General features: G+C 41.9%; 1 protein-coding gene across 1 annotated transcript in view; it reads right to left on the bottom strand.

Moving 5' to 3' along the window:
* LOC136867262 (retinol dehydrogenase 11) overlaps positions 1-20,182 on the bottom strand; it is a 133,726-nt gene that overhangs the window by 12,131 nt on the left and 101,413 nt on the right. The window contains exon 5 of the mRNA XM_067144405.2: positions 10,800-10,906. Coding sequence (XP_067000506.2) covers positions 10,800-10,906 — 107 coding nt within the window. The remainder of the gene's footprint in view (positions 1-10,799; positions 10,907-20,182) is intronic.

Raw genomic sequence — 20,182 nt, 5'->3', positions numbered from 1 at the left:
CTTTATCTCCTCATTCCGAGTACCCTCCTGCCATTATTCCCACCTGTTTGTACCAGCAATCATTCTTGCTACTTTCATGTCTGTTACTTCTAACTTATGAATAAGATATCCTGAGTCCACTCAGCTTTCGCTCCCGTCAAGCAAAGTTGGTCTGAAAACAGACCGACGTAAAGATAGTTTCGTCTGGGAGCTGACTTCCTTCTTACAGAATACTGCTGATCACAACTGCAAGCTCACTGCATTAGCTTAAAGACACCTTGATTCAATCTCACTTACTATATTACCATCCTGGGATAACACACAACCTAAATACTTGAAATTATCGACCTGTTCTAGCTTTGTATCACCAATCTGACATCAATATAGTCTTTGAGAGGCTAATTTTCATACCATAATCATTGCAACTATTTTCAAGTTCCAAGTTATTAGACTGCAGGCTTTCAGCAGACTGCCATTTTATACCTTTCAGCAGATGATCCATGTAAACTACGAACAGCAAAGGTGAAAGATTACAGCCTTGTCTAACCCCTGTAAGTACCCTGAACCAAGAACTCATTCTACTATCAATTCTCACTGAAGCCCAACTGTCAACATAAATGCCTTTGATTGATTATAACAATCTACCTTTAATTCCATAGTCCCCCAGTATAGCAAACATCTTTTCCCTCGGTACCCTGTCATATGCTTTCTCTAGATCTACGAAACATAAGCACAACTGCCTATTCCTCTCGTAGCATTTTTCAATTACCTGGCACATACTGAAAATCTGATTCTGACAGCCTCTCTGTGGTCTGAAACCACACTGGTTTTCATCCAACTTCCTCTCAACGACTGATTGCACCTTCCCTTCCAAGATGCCAGTGAATACTTTGCCTGGTATACTAATCAATGAGATACCTCGATAGTTGTTGCAATCCTTCCTCTTCCCTTGCTTATAGATAGGTGCAATTACTGCTTTTGTCCAATCTGAAGGTACCTTACCAACACTCCATGCTAATTTTACTACTCTATGAAGCCATTTCATCCCTGCCTTCCCACTATACTTCACCATTTCAGGTCTAATTTTATCTATTCCTGCTGCCTTATGACAATGGAGTTTATTTACCATCCTTTCCACTTCCTCAAGCATAATTTCACCAACATCATTTTCCTCCTCCTCATGAGCTTGGCTGTTTGCAGCACCACCGGGATGATTTCCTTTTACATTGAGAAGATGTTCAAAATATTTCCTTCACCTCTCCAGTGATCTATTAGGAGTTCACCTGAATTACTCAATACACTGTTCATTTCCTTTTTCCCTCCCTTTCTAAGATTTTTTATTACTGTCCAGAAAGGTTTCCCTGCTGCTTGACGTAGCCTTTCCAGGTTATTACCAAAATCTTCCCACGACTTCTTTTTGGATTCAACAACTATTTGTTTCGCTCTGTTTCTTTCATCTACGTACAATTCCCTGCCTGTCTCGGCCCTTGTTTGGAGCCATTTCTGATAAGCCTTCTTTTTACGTTTACAAGCTGCTCTCACTTCATCATTCCACCAAGATGTCTGCCTCTTCCCATCTTTATACACAGTTGTTCTTAGCCAATCCCTTGCTGTTTCTACTACAGCATCCCTGTATGCCACCCATTCACTTTCTATATCCTGAATCTGCTCACTGTCCACTGTTCAAAATTTCTCACTAATCATATCCATGTACTTCTGTCTAATTTCCTCATCCTGGAGATTTTCTACTCTTATTCGTTTGCAGACAGATTTAATTTTCTCTACCCTAGGCCTAGAGATACGTAGTTCACTACAGATCAAACAGTGGTCAGTATCATCAAAAATCCTCGGAAAACTCGTACATTCGTAACAGATTTCCTGAATTTGAAGTCGGTTAAGATATAGTCTATTATGGATCTGGTACTCCTAGCCTACCATATGTAGCGGTGAATAGCCTTATGCTTGAAGAATGTATTCGTAACTGCTAAATCCATACTAGCACAGAAGTCCATCGAACGCTTCCCATTCCCATTAGCTTCCATATCTTCTCCACATTTACCAATCACCCTTTCGTATCCTTCAGTTCTATTCCCAACTCTCACATTGAAATCACCCATTAGCACTATTCTATCCTTGCTGTTGACCCTGACCATGATGTCACTCAATGCTTCATAAAACTTATCAACTTCATCCTGATCTGCACCCTCACATGGTGAATACACGGAGACAATTCTAGTCCTAATTACTCCAGCTTACTCCTAGCACATCCAGATGCATCCTCTTTGCTGACTCAGCCAGTCCTACTTTCTTTCTTCCATAAGCCCCATTAATATTGATAGCTACCCATCGAATTCCATTTCGTTCGCCAAGTTATTTCCAAGGAGTCCCTCGCCTGTCAAATGGGAGTGGGACTCCGTTACTCCCATAGGTCCAAGGCTTGCTTAAAATGTTCTGAGCTAGGTAAATTCATGAAGCAGGATGCTACCCTACTTGCACATAGTCCAAGTGAGGATTTCTCCTCTAACAGGTTATGGACCACCGGTGAATTGTCTAGTTCTAGCCACCTGAGCACAATGAGGGCCATGACTCAGAATATGTCCGAGATGCCCACTCGCATTCCATAGCAACTGGTATCCTGACTGTCAGGACCACTTACTAGGCCACTCAGCCATTGCCTATGGTTCACGAACTAGGGCGTGACTACAGTAACCCACACTATGAACCATGAAGGGGATGTTAAAGGTTCTATTTAACATGCTTAAAAAGGAACTTTTTTAATGTGCTTCAAGATGGTATGAATCTTTTTGTATGGTACTTATGGTTTGGGTCAGTTTTCTAAAGAGTGAAAAGGATAAATTTTCTTCTTTTCTTTCAATGGTTAGATCCGGAAATTTAGTTTTTTATTGTTCTCAGTTTCTAATGTGAAATTTATGAAAGGGTCTAAACTATTAATTTGATCTAATAAACTAGCGCTGCTATTGATCTGTTTATCAATAACTGCAAAAATGTCATCAACCAACCTTAGCCAGATGATAATTCCCTTTTCTACATTTAAAATTTTATGTTTTCTTAGCCATGAAAGAATGGTGTGGCATGATCAATAAACTAAGGAAAGTAGACATGTTGTACAAACTTGATTTGCTAACACGGCGGGGCCACACAGTTTGGTCTGCCACTGCTAAGCAGAGTCCTGGAGGGGCGTGCCATTCCAGCTGATGAGTCCAAATGGCATGTCTGGACGAAACTCTGCATAATGCACACGGCCTAACCACCCAAAAGCTGGTTCTATTCCTGTGATTTTAAGATCTGCGGCTGTGAAAGCCTTTTTTGAAATTGTATCTCCAATGGGGGAGCATTTTTTAAACGGAGAAGTCATTTCTCCTTTAGCAGGTTAGCAAACTTGATTTGCTAACACGGCGGGGCCACACAGTTTGGTCTGCCACTGCTAAGCAGAGTCCTGGAAGGGCGTGCCATTCCAGCTGATGAGTCCAAATGGCACGTCTGGACGAAACTCTGCATAATGCACACGGCCTAACCACCCAAAAGCTGGTTCTATTCCTGTGATTTTAAGATCTGCGGCTGTGAAAGCCTTTTTTGAAATTGTATCTCCAATGGGGGAGCATTTTTTAAATGGAGAAGTCATTTCTCCTTTAGCAGGTTAGCAAACTTGATTTGCTAACACGGCGGGGCCACACAGTTTGGTCCATGGATCAGCATATCTTTCCGCGCGTACATGAGCAGCTATTCATCGCTTCTTCCGGACGCTCTTCGAGAACCTTCTAGAAACTTCGTGGCATCTCTACGGCTTTCCAGCAACATGAGTCGGCAGCCACCACTGTCACCAACTCGTCAACGGACGCCACCGACTTCTCCTTCACCCTCGGAACGGGACATGGACGCTGAGAAGATCAAGACCAGTCGCCGCCGTGAGGAAGTGGAAAGTCCTGCAACGGAACCTGGACGCACGAAGAAACGCTGTGCAAATTCGCCTCCACCAGAATTCTCTTCCGGCTCAACGTACACTGGGTCCAGTTCCTTTCAAAGTGTTTCAGCCAGTACTTCCCCAGTACAACAGCCATCTGGTCTGGGCATTACTCCACTTGACACTCCGGCGCCTTCGTATCAATTCCCTGGCTCATCGTCTGCTTCACCCTTCATGCCAGACAACGCCAGGAGCTACGCCCAAGTTGCTCAAAATCCAGCTTTACCTCCATATATCCGCAATCGCAGTTTCCTATCGACTCAACCGACAGTCGCCCCCTCCCAGCCCCCACCCTTCTACATTATCAAGCTTACCAATCTTGACATCACCAAGGCTAATACCCGTACTATTTATACGACTATTGCTCGTTATACCCCCAATCTGCCGGAATATAACCTGGAGATCCAGAAAACTCGAGACGGATTCAACCTCAAAACTTCAAAATCATTCCACGCTCACTTTACTTCCAAAATAGGTCAGGACCAGTTCGGACCTCACTGCAAGGCAAAAGCGCTACCTCAACAACGACCGGCACAACGCCCTGAACCCCCTGCCCGATCCAGGCCCCTTCTTTCTGTCGTCGCCTACGGTGTCGACAGGGACTATTCGGATGACGACGTGCTCCTACAGCTTCAAAACATCGACTCCATGATACACAAAGTTATTCGGATCAGGAACGCCCAAGGTCCCACCAGCCTCATCAGGATCTTGTCTCCGAATCCTCCCACATTGGACGCCCTGCTCCGGGACGGCGCTCTTATCTACGGCCGTCGACATCGTGTGGAACCGTCGCGCAGCCCACCCCCCCAGAAGTTTCGGTGTGGGAAGTGCAACCGCTATGATCATCCACCTGGAGCGCCTTGTGTACAGCAGGAGGTATGTGCCACTTGTGCTAGCCCAGAGCATCCTACTACACACTGTACCAACAAACAAAACCCTAAATGTATTAATTGTGATCTCGCCCATCCGGCATATAGTTATAAATGTAAAGCAATACCCCAACCTGACACTTCCCAACCAGAAACGGTAGTTCCCGTCACGTCCCAGGACCTCCCTGATCCCCACCTCCATTCCACGCTCCCTCCCCCAAGTTCAGAGAGTACCATTCGATTTATCACGATGGTACTCCAGAACATTCTCCCTTTCCAACGCCAGCACATCCTTCAACAAGTGCAATTAGCGGCTCGGTTGGCTTTCAATACCCATGTAGACGTTATCTATTCCGGGAATAGAATGCATTTTGCATTCATTCCCTTGCGTACCGTCCCTTTCATAAATTAATACTATGAGACTTTATTATACTAACATACGTTCGCTTTCTGCCAACCGACCGCTTTTTGACACTGCTCTCTCACAATATACCCCGGATATCTTTGTACTAAATGAGACTTTTTTGACCTCTCATCACACCCCAACTTTCCCTACTTTCAACTTTTTCGCGGTGATCGTCCTCATTCCTCACGAGGTGGTGTAGCAATAGGTGTCCGAAAAGACCTAACGGTTATCCAACATCATTTCCCACCCTTCCACAACACATTCAACGAATACCTTATACTTGAAATCCTCACCCCTCGCAAAACATTTACAATCGCTACTCTTTATTTGCCAACCGGAAACCCGGTCCCTGTAGATTTTGTGAAGCATATTGATTTTCGGTTCACTGATTATGTCATCGTAGCAGACATTAATATAAATTCGTATAGCGCTGTCCAACATGTAGAATTTCAGACACTATGTGCTCATATCCGGGGTATGCATTTCCCTTTCCCTTTTCATACGTTACCTTTATCCCAAACCACTCCCGATATTCTTCTTCTCTCGCCCTCTTTAGCTACTTCTGTCACCATCCGCGAACTCCAATTTGTTGGGAGTGATCACGCTCCTGCCCTTATAACCCTCCCCGACCTCTCTCCCTTTCCTAATCATACCCCTCCCCGTCCCCCCCCTACCCGCCGCTTTGAACATACTAATTGGCATGCCTATCGTCTCACTATTGTCAACTGCCTTCAACACCTACCTCCACCTACCTCAATTCCAAACATACAACTTCTCATAACCCGACTCAAACAGGCTCTTATTACTGCTGACGCGCACCATATTCCTCGCCATTCCTATCACCCTTCCAAACCTCCCATTCCCCCTAAGGCCCTGCGCCTCTTACACCTAGCACACGATCTCTATCATCATTACACTCGAACTCGGGACCCTACCACTCTACAACAACATCGCCGAACGTTACGCCACGCTCGCTCTTACATCAAGGCTATTAAACGAAAAATGTGGATGGATAAATGTACTGATCTTGCTGACTACCATGACCCTCGACAATTCTGGCACACCTACCGACGCCTTACGAAAACAACTAAACCTCTTCCCTCTTACCCCATACTTACTTCTCCCCCCCGTCCTCTTTCAGACAAAGATAAAGCGGACCTCTTTGCCAACCATCTTCGTCTTCTCTTCACCCCTTCTGCTGCGCCTGACCTCTTCCACCCTGATGAACCTATCATTCACCAATATACTCACCCCCGTCTCCCTGAATTTCAACCTTCCTTTCACCACTTTCCTACTGTCGATTATACTCATCCTATTAATGTCCCTATTACTCCCTCGGACATTTCCCACTATCTGAAGAATAAGAAAAACACTTCTCCTGGCCCTGACCGCCTCACTTATCGCCATATCAAAGAAGCCCCACCACTCTTTCTTGAACAACTTAGTATTGTTTATACCTTTATCCTCTATACTGGCTACTACCCCCTCATTGGGGTAATGCCAATATCCTCCTTTTTCCTAAACCAGCCAAACCTCTATCGGACCTCCACTCTTACCGTCCCATATCCCTTCTCACGGTTTTTTCCAAGATTCTCGAAGGTATTTTGAGTAAGCGCCTTTCGTCTTATCTCCGCTCCCTAGGTCTTCTTCCCCAATCTCAAGTCGGTTTCCGTTCTCTTCATGCCACCCAGGACCATCTCTTTCACATTTCCGCCTCCCTCAATGCCTACTTACGTCCTCGCTGTACTGCAGCCTTGGTATGTCTCGATGTTAATAAAGCCTTTGACTCTGTATGGCATCCAGGCTTACTCTACAAACTTCGTCACCTCCCGCTTCCCATTACCATAGTCCGTTTTATTCATAATTTTCTACATCAACGTACTGCACAAATTCTCCTTCATGGCACACTTTCATATTCCTTCCCTGTGGCAGTAGGACTGCCCCAGGGATCCCCTCTCTCTCCCATTCTGTACGTCATCTTCACCTATGATATTCCTCATCCCGACCCTCCCCTTCGACTTTACCAATATGCGGACGACCTGGCTATCCTTGCTCTTACCCCTACTGTTACCACCCTTACACGTACACTGCAAACATATCTAAACATTCTGGCTTCCTGGCTAAATTCCTGGCACATTACTGTTAACCCTACAAAGACTCAATTCATAGTTTTTCGTACTAAATCCCGTCTCTGTCGTCCTCGCCATCGTGTTCACCTCACTATGTATAACATCCCATTAACTGAAACGTCCCTTCTTAAATATCTCGGTATTACTTTCCAAAACAACCTTAAATGGCTCCATCATCTTAACCTAGTCTATAAGAAAGCCCTACAACGTTTTCGGGTCCTCCGTATTCTCTCCGGAAATACGTGGGGACTCCGATCTTCTCAAATATTACATATATATAAAACCTTCATTCGCCCTGTAGTGACTTATGCCTCTCTGACTTGGTTGACTGCCGACGCTACATCTTATACGAAACTCCTTATATTAGACCGACATGCTATACGTATAGCCTACCATTTCCCCTACGATACACCTACCGCCAACCTCCAACCGTACCATTCCTTCCCCTCCATTCTCACCCATATCCATGATCTCCGGCTCGCCTACCTCACTTCCGGTCTCACAAATCAAAATCTCTCCATCACTGAAGCGTTAAATCTTTCTCCTCTTGCTAAAGCTATTCATCGTCATTCTCCTACCCCTTCCTCCTCCCACCTCTTTCCTTCTGATGTCACATAGTTTCCCCTCTCTAGCTGCCCCACTGCCCTGACTACTATTACTTTCGGCTCTCATCATTATTTTTTAGGATGCTCTTGGCAGTGTTGGCACATGCCCTCTATGTCAGTGAAACTGATCCAAAGGCACTAACCGTGCTATCACATAACTTTATTGCTATTACACCTTGGTCTTTTTCTCTAGTCTTCTCATCCGTCATGCCTTTTCCTTATCACTTATCCTATATATAACTCTTCTTGCCGTTCCTCTTCCTACATATCTACATAATGTTGCTTTTCTCCACTACAGTTATGTATTACAAGTCTCTGCTTGCAGTCATCCTTTGCGATATGATATACTTTGATTCTATATGTATGTACAACACATACTTCTCTATGTTTTGCAATTCTATGTAATTTTTCTTTCCTATTGGCCAAAGAGCTGCAATGTTCAGCTGGCGGCCCGCCTCCCCCCTATGTGGGGAGGAATGAACCAACCTTGTGAAAAAAAAAAAAAAAAAAAAAAAAAACAGTTTGGTCTGCCACTGCTAAGCAGAGTCCTGGAGGGGCGTGCCATTCCAGCTGATGAGTCCAAATGGCACGTCTGGACGAAACTCTGCATAATGCACACGGCCTAACCACCCAAAAGCTGGTTCTATTCCTGTGATTTTAAGATCTGCGGCTGTGAAAGCCTTTTTTGAAATTGTATCTCCAATGGGGGAGCATTTTTTAAACGGAGAAGTCATTTCTCCTTTAGCAGGTTAGCAAACTTGATTTGCTAACACGGCGGGGCCACACAGTTTGGTCTGCCACTGCTAAGCAGAGTCCTGGAGGGGCGTGCCATTCCAGCTGATGAGTCCAAATGGCACGTCTGGACGAAACTCTGCATAATGCACACGGCCTAACCACCCAAAAGCTGGTTCTATTCCTGTGATTTTAAGATCTGCGGCTGTGAAAGCCTTTTTTGAAATTGTATCTCCAATGGGGGAGCATTTTTTAAACGGAGAAGTCATTTCTCCTTTAGCAGGTTAGCAAACTTGATTTGCTAACACGGCGGGGCCACACAGTTTGGTCTGCCACTGCTAAGCAGAGTCCTGGAGGGGCGTGCCATTCCAGCTGATGAGTCCAAATGGTACGTCTGGATGAAACTCTGCATAATGCACACGGCCTAACCACCCAAAAGCTGGTTCTATTCCTGTGATTTTAAGATCTGCGGCTGTGACAGCCTTTTTTGAAATTGTATCTCCAATGGGGGAGCATTTTTTAAACGGAGAAGTCATTTCTCCTTTAGCAGGTTAGCAAACTTGATTTGCTAACACGGCGGGGCCACACAGTTTGGTCTGCCACTGCTAAGCAGAGTCCTGGAGGGGCGTGCCATTCCAGCTGATGAGTCCAAATGGCACGTCTGGACGAAACTCTGCATAATGCACACGGCCTAACCACCCAAAAGCTGGTTCTATTCCTGTGATTTTAAGATCTGCGGCTGTGAAAGCCTTTTTTGAAATTGTATCTCCAATGGGGGAGCATTTTTTAAACGGAGAAGTCATTTCTCCTTTAGCAGGTTAGCAAACTTGATTTGCTAACACGGCGGGGCCACACAGTTTGGTCTGCCACTGCTAAGCAGAGTCCTGGAGGGGCGTGCCATTCCAGCTGATGAGTCCAAATGGCACGTCTGGATGAAACTCTGCATAATGCACACGGCCTAACCACCCAAAAGCTGGTTCTATTCCTGTGATTTTAAGATCTGCGGCTGTGAAAGCCTTTTTTGAAATTGTATCTCCAATGGGGGAGCATTTTTTAAACGGAGAAGTCATTTCTCCTTTAGCAGGTTAGCAAACTTGATTTGCTAACACGGCGGGGCCACACAGTTTGGTCTGCCACTGCTAAGCAGAGTCCTGGAGGGGCGTGCCATTCCAGCTGATGAGTCCAAATGGCACGTCTGGACGAAACTCTGCATAATGCACACGGCCTAACCACCCAAAAGCTGGTTCTATTCCATATAAGCCTTGTTTGCTCATGAAAAAAGTTGCTGGACCATTCAGGAAACGAGTTTCAAAAAATAAGGAAAGAGAGAAATAGTAGAGTTATTGAAGAAAATTCCAGGCTGTGAAGATGTTAAGTGGTGGTGGTTCTGGAGAATGGATGGGGCAGGATAAAAGCTGTGAACTTTTAAATAGTGAAATAGTTGCACTAGTAAAAGAGAATGAAGATATAAATAAAGATGAATCAGAAGACAAAAAGATGGAAGACAACAGAAAAGTTTTAAGAAAGATGACTCACGGTGAAGGACTACAGGGCATTGAAGGAATGCTCTGTTACATGGAAGAGCAAGGTGCATCTGCTATGCTATGTGATGAAGCTGCACAAGGATGAAATGAGTGCGAGAGACAGTCAAGCGTCACAACATTTTTACCTACAAAGAACTAGTCATTTCTTCAGTTTTGTATGTAAGTTTCTTTTTAATTTTAACAATTATTTAAGGATATGTTATACTTTTCTGAGTCCTATGTTGTGCTAGAACTTTCATTAGTTTAATATGCACGAAAATATTATGAGCTGTGAAGAACCCACCCCATATTCTGCAAAACTCAACATTTTTTAAATACTTGACAACCTCTCAGTCCACAATAAGTTGAGTTTGTGGGACTCAACCGTATAGGTATTTGTAGCTTCATATCTTCCTGCATACAGCACATGAAAATTGGTAAAATATTAAAGTAATTACTTTCCAGAAAATAAAGAAGAAATCAATCATATATTGCATGTATTGACTGGGATTTGAATCATGATTGCTCTGGTAAGAAGTTACTGATGATGTCACTTGGCTATCATGAACCTTACCTTCCAGAAGATTCCAAATAATAACTTCATCACAATCCCAGCAAAGGGAGCATTTCTCCAGATATCTGTTTTAATAACGCCTGGATGCAGACTATTGCAAGTTACACCTGTGGAAAAAAGTACAAAATGAATATTACATGATATTTCACTAAAGGGAGATGATATCAGTGGTCCACTTCCATTTGATAAGAAGGTTGTATCTTGGTAGAATAGTGTTACGTGCAAAACACACTCTATTCTCGGTTCGTATTTGTCGAGTATAGCCATGAACAAAGGTTGCTTCTCAGAGACAAGGCGAGCTATGTTCGTTTGACCCTTCTCGGGGTCATCATCATCAGCCATATTAAAACATAGACAATGTATGTTGAAATCCTAAAACATGTCTTTTAACGGTAAGAATCTTATGGATATATAATTTACAATGAAGTGTGGTTGAAATGTTGCAAATGAAAATGAGAGATATTACATGTGATGCAGGTGAGTAATAATTACCGTAATACAAGTAAATAATACATATTAAGAAGTCTGGAATAAAAGTACAAATAAGGTGCTCTGTGTTGTAAAAAATAAAATAATGGAATTCAGTAGGTCCTGGTAATAATGAACACAATGTAAAATGGCACATATAAAAATATGCAAGTATGTATAATGTCTGGGTAGTAAAATGTGATACTCTCTAGATGCAGAGTCGACTTTACACTGTATCAGCTTAAGCAGAGAATTTAGCAGTTGGTGTATTAAGTAACCAAGCCGTGTTGATGGGCTGCATTGTTGATTGTTGGAGTTGTGCAGAATGTGAAGCTATTTTGAATTCTTGTTAATAAGAAAGTAGACACTGCGCATGGAGATATTAAATGGTGGAATTCTCAGTTCATAGCAGAAACCAAATTGGACTTCGCGCTGCGGTGTGTGTAGTTTAGCTGATAGTGTGTGACCCCGAGTAGGGTTGAAACTAGTACCATGTAATGTAAATAACATTGTAAATACAACTATGTATTGAACGGGTCCACCTGATAGACAAAGAACATCGACTGTGGGACCGTCAGATACTAGAGTCACTCTATGTCCTGTGACGACGCATCAACCATGTCACCGGCTATTCCCCAGCAGAGCTGTTCCTTGGTCGACAGCTATACGGCACTGCGGAATGAGAGATTCATCCACCAAGCACTTTGGGTTGAGATGATGCAGCTGTTTCCCTGGCAGAGTGGCAGCAGCAGCAGCAGCAGCAGCAGAACATCAAGGAGAAACAAGCTTTGGCCGAGAAGAGATCCCTTACCCAGGCCAAGGCTCAAGATGTCAAAGAGACCCAGATCTTCCTACCAGGCCACCAAGTACTGCGATGTAACCACCCAGTCAGTAATAAGATTGGAGGGTTTCACGCAGGTCTCGCACCCAAGTGGGTTGATCCCATCGAGGTGGATAAACAGCTGGACCATGGGGTCTACTTACTAAAGACCAACCCACCTGTCAAGGTCCACACATCGAAGTTGTGGCAAGTCACCCAACCTCTGCACATACAGAGTAAGCCTGGAGGAGAGGCTACTAATGACACAACACCATCTAGTCTTCGTGAGGAGAACGCATCAACTATAATTGAAGAAGAGGCTGGCGGTGAGGCAACCCCATCCCCCGACATGGCACAAGCTGGTCAAGAGGAAGAGAGCACATCCAGCGACATCAAGGGAGAAAGAAGATACCATCTATGTCCAAGGCAAAGTCAACGAGTGTGATAGACTGTAGGAATTGTTTCAAGTTATAGGGGGGAGATATTGATACACGTGCGATAAACTGATATAACTTGAAAACAATATTCTCTCACCTGTAAGTAATGCAAATATCAAGTTTCAATTATTATTATTTTATGATTATGGTTATGATGATTATTATTACTTGTAACATATAGCTATCAAGTGTTTACATCCATTTAGTATTATTGTTATTATTATTATTATTATTATTATTATTATTATTATTATTATTATTATTATTATTATTATTATGACATCATATGTACATTCGATATGATCACGTTGTTTGTGAGGTTATGTCATCAAACATGCACTGTATATAGACATTTATATCAGTTCAATTAATGTAAGAACCTGTATATAATTTGTAATCCACTATAAAATTGTGCAACACACTGTAGCTTCCAGAATGGTACTGGGTAGACGAGAACGATGGAGAATATTCTGTACACTATATCTATGTATTTAGCACTTTAGAATTTTCGAAAAGGTATTTTTTTGTAACGTACCTCAGTAGTACTAATCAAAAGTAATACAGACTCACGGCATTCCACACATTACGGTACTACTCACAAGTAATGTCCGTTGCACAGGTAACGCAGACCTATGTTGTTTCTCACATAATGGTGCCACTCATAGGCAATCCAAACCCATGGTGTTCCTCACCTAGGTGAACTAATAGGTGTGCTAATCACAGGGACCCGAACTATCCCGTGGTGTTCCTCACATAGTGGATACTAATAACAGGTCACGCAGTCCCACAGTGTCACTCATATAGTGGTAATAATCACAGGCAACACTCAGACCCGTGGTGTTCCATATGTAGTGGTACTAATCACAGGTACTTTAAACCCACAGTGAAACACTCTCTACTGCTACTAATCACAAACCTATTGTGAACCTAACATAGTGGTACTACTCGCAAGAAAAGGCGACCCATGATTTTCCCCACGTGATGGTACTAATCATAAGTGGGTCTAATTCAATCATCCCTTGGTCGCCCCTTACGGCAGTCAGGGGATACCGTGGGTGTATTCTTTGTGTGCATACCCCATACACAGGGGGTAGAGAGAGAGAGAGAGAGAGTGAGAAAAGAAAAAAGAAGGGATCCGTCACTCTGAAAAGTGAAGTAATGGACGAAGATAGGAGAGGGCCACAAAGGGCACGAAAATGAAAGACTCCTTAGGCTTTGAATGCTCTAATACCATCGGGGTCAGTAAAGAACAAGAGTTGACCAAGGGAGGCCGGACAGAATAGATGAAAATGAGGAGCCCGGCACAAGTAAGTGGAAAAAATGGCAGAACTCAGCTAAGGTCCCCGTGGTCGCCAAACAACACTTCCAAGTCAAGAGCCTCTGGGGCCCCTTATAATCGCTTCTTACAACAGGTAGAGGATACCGTGGGTGTATTCTTCGTTTGTGTCCCCCACCCACAGTGGGTACCAAGGTTGTTTCCGATCTCTGGTAGCAAATTATACTTGGGTTTTACCTTAGGAAAAGCTGTATCTCCACCATCTATCGTCCTCAGTTTGATGTCCCTTCACATGAACTATAGCTCTGCACCTCAATTTCCACTGAAGAAGACTTCTATAAAGCATATTCATGTCCATCTGTTGCCACTCCTCCTTACAGGTTTTCCATAGGCTTCCTACAGTATGAGGACACCTGTTTCCGAGCTCTTTTCAGCAGTCTAAAGGCATGAAAATGCCTTTGCTGGCAGGACCTAGTGTTTACAGTGCACTATGTCTTCTGGTATAGGCTAGAGCAATTTTGTTACTTTCATAGATCTGTCTCTGTCTTATCCTTGGCTTTGACAATATGAAAGTGACTGAGGTATAAACGATGCTAGTAATGCCAATCCTTATGCAGCCAGTCCCTGCTATGAATGGTATGAAAATGTTGCTCATAGGGTCGGTTGGTGTATGCATTTCAGTGGACTTGGCAGACTGATATGTAATAACAACTCTGGCTCGGTGAGGAAAGCAACGGGAAACTACCTCACTCCTCATTTCCCTAGTACGCCTCCTCAGTGATGCCTAGGCCATCTATGACAGCTGATGGCAGAGCAGTTGAGGATCCCACCAGCGGCATTGTTGACGGACTTTACATACACATACATACATACATACATACATACATACATACATACATACATACATACATACATACATACATACATACATACATACATACATACAAAGGCATGGAAGTTCATGGGAAAAGTATCATGTGATTTCACTGAAATATCACTCAAGAGTTTAATGCGTATTCCTGTTTTTTGTTCCATTTTCTCTAAGAAAATTAGTGTTGAACCGGAAGCATGATTTGACACCCTATTTTGATGCACACATACCTTGTTTGAGGCTGTGCCATACAGAGGCAGGATCAGTGTGGTAAATGGGAGTCAGAACTTCAGTTTGATAGTACAGAGAACTGAATTTGGCCTTTTGAGCAACAAAGTGAATAGTTAACTTCCCATTATAACAGTATCATGCAATACTCACGAATCCTTTGAAAAGTTTTCCTACATTCTGAGTACCATTTTTGAAAGGAGAAAAAAAGAATCACCCTTCGTATGGTAGTAAATTGTGCAGGGTTTATTATGGTCACTTAGACAGATATAAGCTTCATCTAAAGGGACCACAATTTTCCATCTTTCTCCTGCCAGGTTTCTCGTATAGTTTCCTATCATTTGTGTGCAATTCTAAAAAGTGATGATCCAACAACTTGTGAACACAGGTTTTGCAATGTTTTTCAATATTCAAATCCCAGTTGATGATAGTATTAACAGTTCTTAAAGATGTCCCTGACATATTTGCAATGGCACTTTGTGCTGCTGGAGTGCCGCCAGACATAAAGGCCGTGACATTCCTCATGATTTCTGGGGTACATCTTGTTGCAGGTCGTGGGTTCACTTTCTTGTCCTTCAGAATTCATCTCATCACAGGTTTTCCTGCCGTATTCAACACAAAGCTGATCCCTCTCTTTGACATTATAAGATTCCACTCCTTGCATGCTTTAAAAATACCTAAATAACTATAAACTATAGTTTGTATCATAAAGGGTCGTAATGTAGCCTACCCAGTACTGTTCAGTTTGCTTTGGCATTGTTGCAGCTGTACATTTGTAAATGCTACATAGATAACACCTTAACTGGTTTTGTTATCATTTAGAACACTGACATTTGTAAGTACCACTCAGCGCAACAATGACATTCAGAAGTCTTTATCAGAGATCAGAAACCAACTCCTTATACTCCAGACACCCTTCTGTTAGGTTAGACAGAAAATTGTGCTTCAGTACAATTCAAAATTTTATACAAGTGTGGTCTTTGTAATAGTTTCTGGAAGTATCATAGCATTCTATTTATTACAATTTAAAACAATGGGATTTTATCTGCCTTGAAAAATCTAGGCAATATTCAACAAGATTTCAACTTACCATGGCAGATATGCAGACTTGCCCATTGAATGGCAGTAGAAGGGTGAAATATGTTATAAAACAATAGGTGCTGCATCAGCATTTTCCTATGCTTTTTTGAGTAGTGAAGCAATGTTGATTCTGAGTCATTAACCTAGTACTGTACCTATGTGGGTACTTAGATGAGTTCAATGACCTCTCTGTGAGGTTGAAATGTGGAGTAACGGCATTACCTTAAGTACGAGGGCAATCCTAACCTCACAGACTTCATTGCAGGGGCCCAATTCATCAGGGAATGATCTGCAGTGCTTTTGACGCCTAGGAGAGGTTATGACATCATATCCATATCTACCAGGGCAATGCTAACATCACTGGCCAACCTGGGGTGTTTTTGACCCATAGGTGAGGTTATGACACCAGACCCTTGCGTGTGAGGGGAATGGTAACCTCATGGGCCACTTGGGGGAGCTGAGTCGGACAGGTCACGACCCCTTTGGAGGAGCCGAATCGGTCAGGCGCCCTTGGAGGAGCAAAATCGGTTAGGTGACCTGCAGATGAGGTTAAGACGTAATTATAATGTGTTAACCTAACCTTGCGAACGAACACTAACCTAACCTCACACAGGCTCTTTATTGCTCCCCTTGGAGGAGATGACTTGTACGTGTGTAACCTAACCGAACGGTAACCTAACCCCACACAGGCTCTTTGCTGTGATGTCACAGCACTGGCGATTCAAAATGCAGACTGTTGGCTAAGAGTGTATGCTTATCTTCACATAACATCATAACCAAAGGCGCAGGCCTTCTCCTGACAGAACAGTGACGTCACAGCGCGGGTGATTTGAAATGCATGGTTCATGACCTTATAACCTAACATGTGCAGGTGTAACCTTACGGACCCTGGGTTCAATCCGTTTCCCATGCTTAACTGTACAAGAGCGTTAACCTTACAGACCTCAAGTTTGATAACCAAGTGTAGAAACTGAACGTAACAAGACAAGATGGCGACTATGTAGGAGGTACTACAGGTCTCGGATCCGAGCGACTGTGGAGTTAAATACGCTAGCGTTTAGAACAATCAATTTTAGATTTTAACTTTTGGAGCTTATAGATTTGAACTCTAGAAACTTATAGCGATTGAATTTAAGATGACAGCTATGTCTAACGCGTGGAACAAGATAGCAGGACTGGGCATGTGTCATACTAAGGTCAAGCTGTTTTGACATGCAATGATCACGTGGACATGGTTATTCAATAACAGGTTATCTGTGTCTGTCTGTCTGTCTGTCTGTCTGTGTGTTAGTTTTCTAGGTCATCTTGTGCTTGAAGAAATAAAATCTTAAGCAGTGTGCATGTGACTAATTACTTCTTCGTATCCACTTGAGCCCAAGAGGCGGACAACGATTAGGTGATGAAGAGAAGACTAGAAGTTCTTCAGCCTACATTTTCTTAAAAACAGTTTAGATAATGTATTGCCTCCACCATCAAGTACACGAAATGTACACTAGGTATTGCCAGTATTAACACAAATAATCTATAGACAACATCTCAGCCATAATGCCCGAGTCATCAGAAAAATTAACGTACTGGTAACTACCTATATTAAGTCCGTTTTTAAATACGATAACACATTCTAGAAACTCTTCTACACTATAAAATGCCCTTCTCCTTAAGAATTGTGACAGTACCCTGTTAAATGCAGTTTTGTCTAATCAAATACAGTAGAGACAATACACGACTCTCAGCGAGATATCGAGGGACAGCTATTAAAGCTCTCTCTAGCGGGTATACCTGAGAACTACTGATTCTGTCATAAGAACACGTGTATTTGTGTGTGAAGTTTTTGGTGTTATTTATGCGTTTTCAGTCAGTTGACATAATTAAATAGTAGCGTGTGTCATTCCTTGATATCTCCTCTCAACATGAGGGGAAAGGTATGTGCTGTGTTTGGCTGCAGTAACTATGCAGTGGAGAAGAATGCACGGAAATTCTTTCACTTCCCCCGTGACTAAAAAATGTAAGTAATATTGTGTTTGTACCGGTATATATATTCTTCCAGTGACAAAGAGAATTTTATAGTACTTCATAATTTTTTGACCTGCTCGAGCCATATTTTAACTGGCTTAAAATATAATACGCATATTTTATTGCATAGTGCAGCAGTTAACCTTCAATACCGATGTGTTATTGTAAGTGTGATCTGTGGGTTTTGAAATGTCACAGAAGTGATTTGGATAAGGTGTACAAGAAAGAAGGGACATTACACTTATTATAAGAATTATAAGATCAGTTCAGATCATTTCCAGGCCAGCGACTTTAGAAATCCTCGACTATACAGCCAAGGGTATGTTACATTTTTACTCTGATTGTATGTAAATATTCCTCAAAGTATCACTATCGACAACATTTTCATACTTTTCTTTCTTTTATTCGTCTTCTCAGGTTAAAGCCAGGAATGTATAGATTTTCTTTCTGTTTGTAGGCTTCATGTTAAGAGGAAAATTGTCCAGCTTTTAAATGTTAATGCATTGCAACATGTGTAAGGAATGTGCCGATATTTTTATTGACAAGTGTCTTAATGTGATGATACAATGTTTTTAAATGATAAAATAGACAAATCTAACCGTAAAAGTTCAGGCAGGAATGCTAAAGCAAAAAAGTAATGCATAAATGAAAGATCATGCAATTTCACAGTAGTCCATTTCACATCTTGATTATATGTTTAATTTTAGTCTTTAAATAATAACCTTTTAAATAATTCTTCATTCATTTATCCAGAATTGCTTTAGCAACTTCGAAGTTAATATCTCAATAATTCTTTCTAGATATAATTTATTTATCCATTTTCGTATATGCATTTCCATTGATATTTGAATTTAGCGCGACTTTTCAGGTCAAGTCATTAGGAGCGCCACCGTCGAATTGTCTCCCATTTTAACAAGGCTAAATCCGTAAGTGTCGCGTATTGTCTCTACTGTATTTGGTCTAATGTTCGAATTGGTAGTGGAAGCTTATTGTACATCTTAAGCTGTTGGTAAATGTGGTTGTTTGTGCTTTTACTAAGCCTGAAGTGAGAAGTATCCAGATCATTCTTGTATCTTGTGCCATGCATATGAACTGTAGATCGTTCTTTAAATTCGGAAAGAATATCTTTCACATGTTTAATATTTGTAAGAATATATAAACAGGGAACTTTCGTAATTTTTAGGCTCACAAAGGAAGTTTTACATGAATCACTAAATTCTAAATCTGCAATTAGATGAACTGCTTTTTCCTGCCATATAAATACATTAGTTGATGTAAGACAATTGCCGCATAACCTGATCCCATACAGTATATGAGGGTGAAAGAACGCATGATAGGATGCAAGTAGCATATCTCGACTGACGCATGTTTTCAGTTTCTGCAGCAGATACCACGGCCTGACTAAGAGTTCTGATGTGTGTATTTCCCAGGTAAGTCTTGTACCTACATGTAGGCCTAATAATTTAATAGAATTACGGCAGTAATTATTTACAGTGTGTTCCAAGGTAAAGGGGATATTTTCTGGTTTACTGACATTAGTAGTTAATTTATTGCGATGATCCAGTTTTCAGCAATTTTTACAGATGTTTTGACTTGTTTTCCTAGTGTTGCGATATCAACATTACTATTTAGGAAAGTTATATCATCAGCATATAGAACTGATATGCAGGGAAGATTACATTCTAGATCATTAATATAGACCAGAAAAAGGAATGGCCCCGAAACAGACCCTTGTGGGACACCTACTTGAACAGTTTTCATATCAGATGACTAGGAAAACATTTGATAAGGTGAGAGTAGGCAAAGGGAATGCAATAAGGACAACATTGTAAATTTAACAAATATTTATTGTGTAATAATTTACAAAATTATACAAACTACTACTGATTTTCTATAATTCTTGTTATGTTATCGACAAGGTTGCTGCACTCCTTAACTTCTTACTGTGAAGAGGCAGCATGTTTGAAAAATTGTGAAGCCCCTTGCAATATCCAATTTTTTAAATTTATTGTTTACGAAATTAAGGTTTCAAAATATATTATACTATGCATGTTACTCTTTGCAAGGCGTTGTTGCTGTTCTTGCTCCGAGTAATCCTTGTGTTCAGTTTATTTCAGAATCATCATCAGGTACTGTAAAGAAGTGTAAAAGTTCACGCATACACTGTCTACAGTTTACAATCTTCGGATT

This window comes from Anabrus simplex, chromosome 3 (assembly GCF_040414725.1).
Source record: "Anabrus simplex isolate iqAnaSimp1 chromosome 3, ASM4041472v1, whole genome shotgun sequence".
In the NCBI taxonomy this organism is placed as follows: domain Eukaryota; kingdom Metazoa; phylum Arthropoda; class Insecta; order Orthoptera; family Tettigoniidae; genus Anabrus; species Anabrus simplex.
The sequence above is the reverse complement of the archived record's forward strand: the minus strand, read 5'-3'. Positions and strand labels throughout refer to the sequence as shown.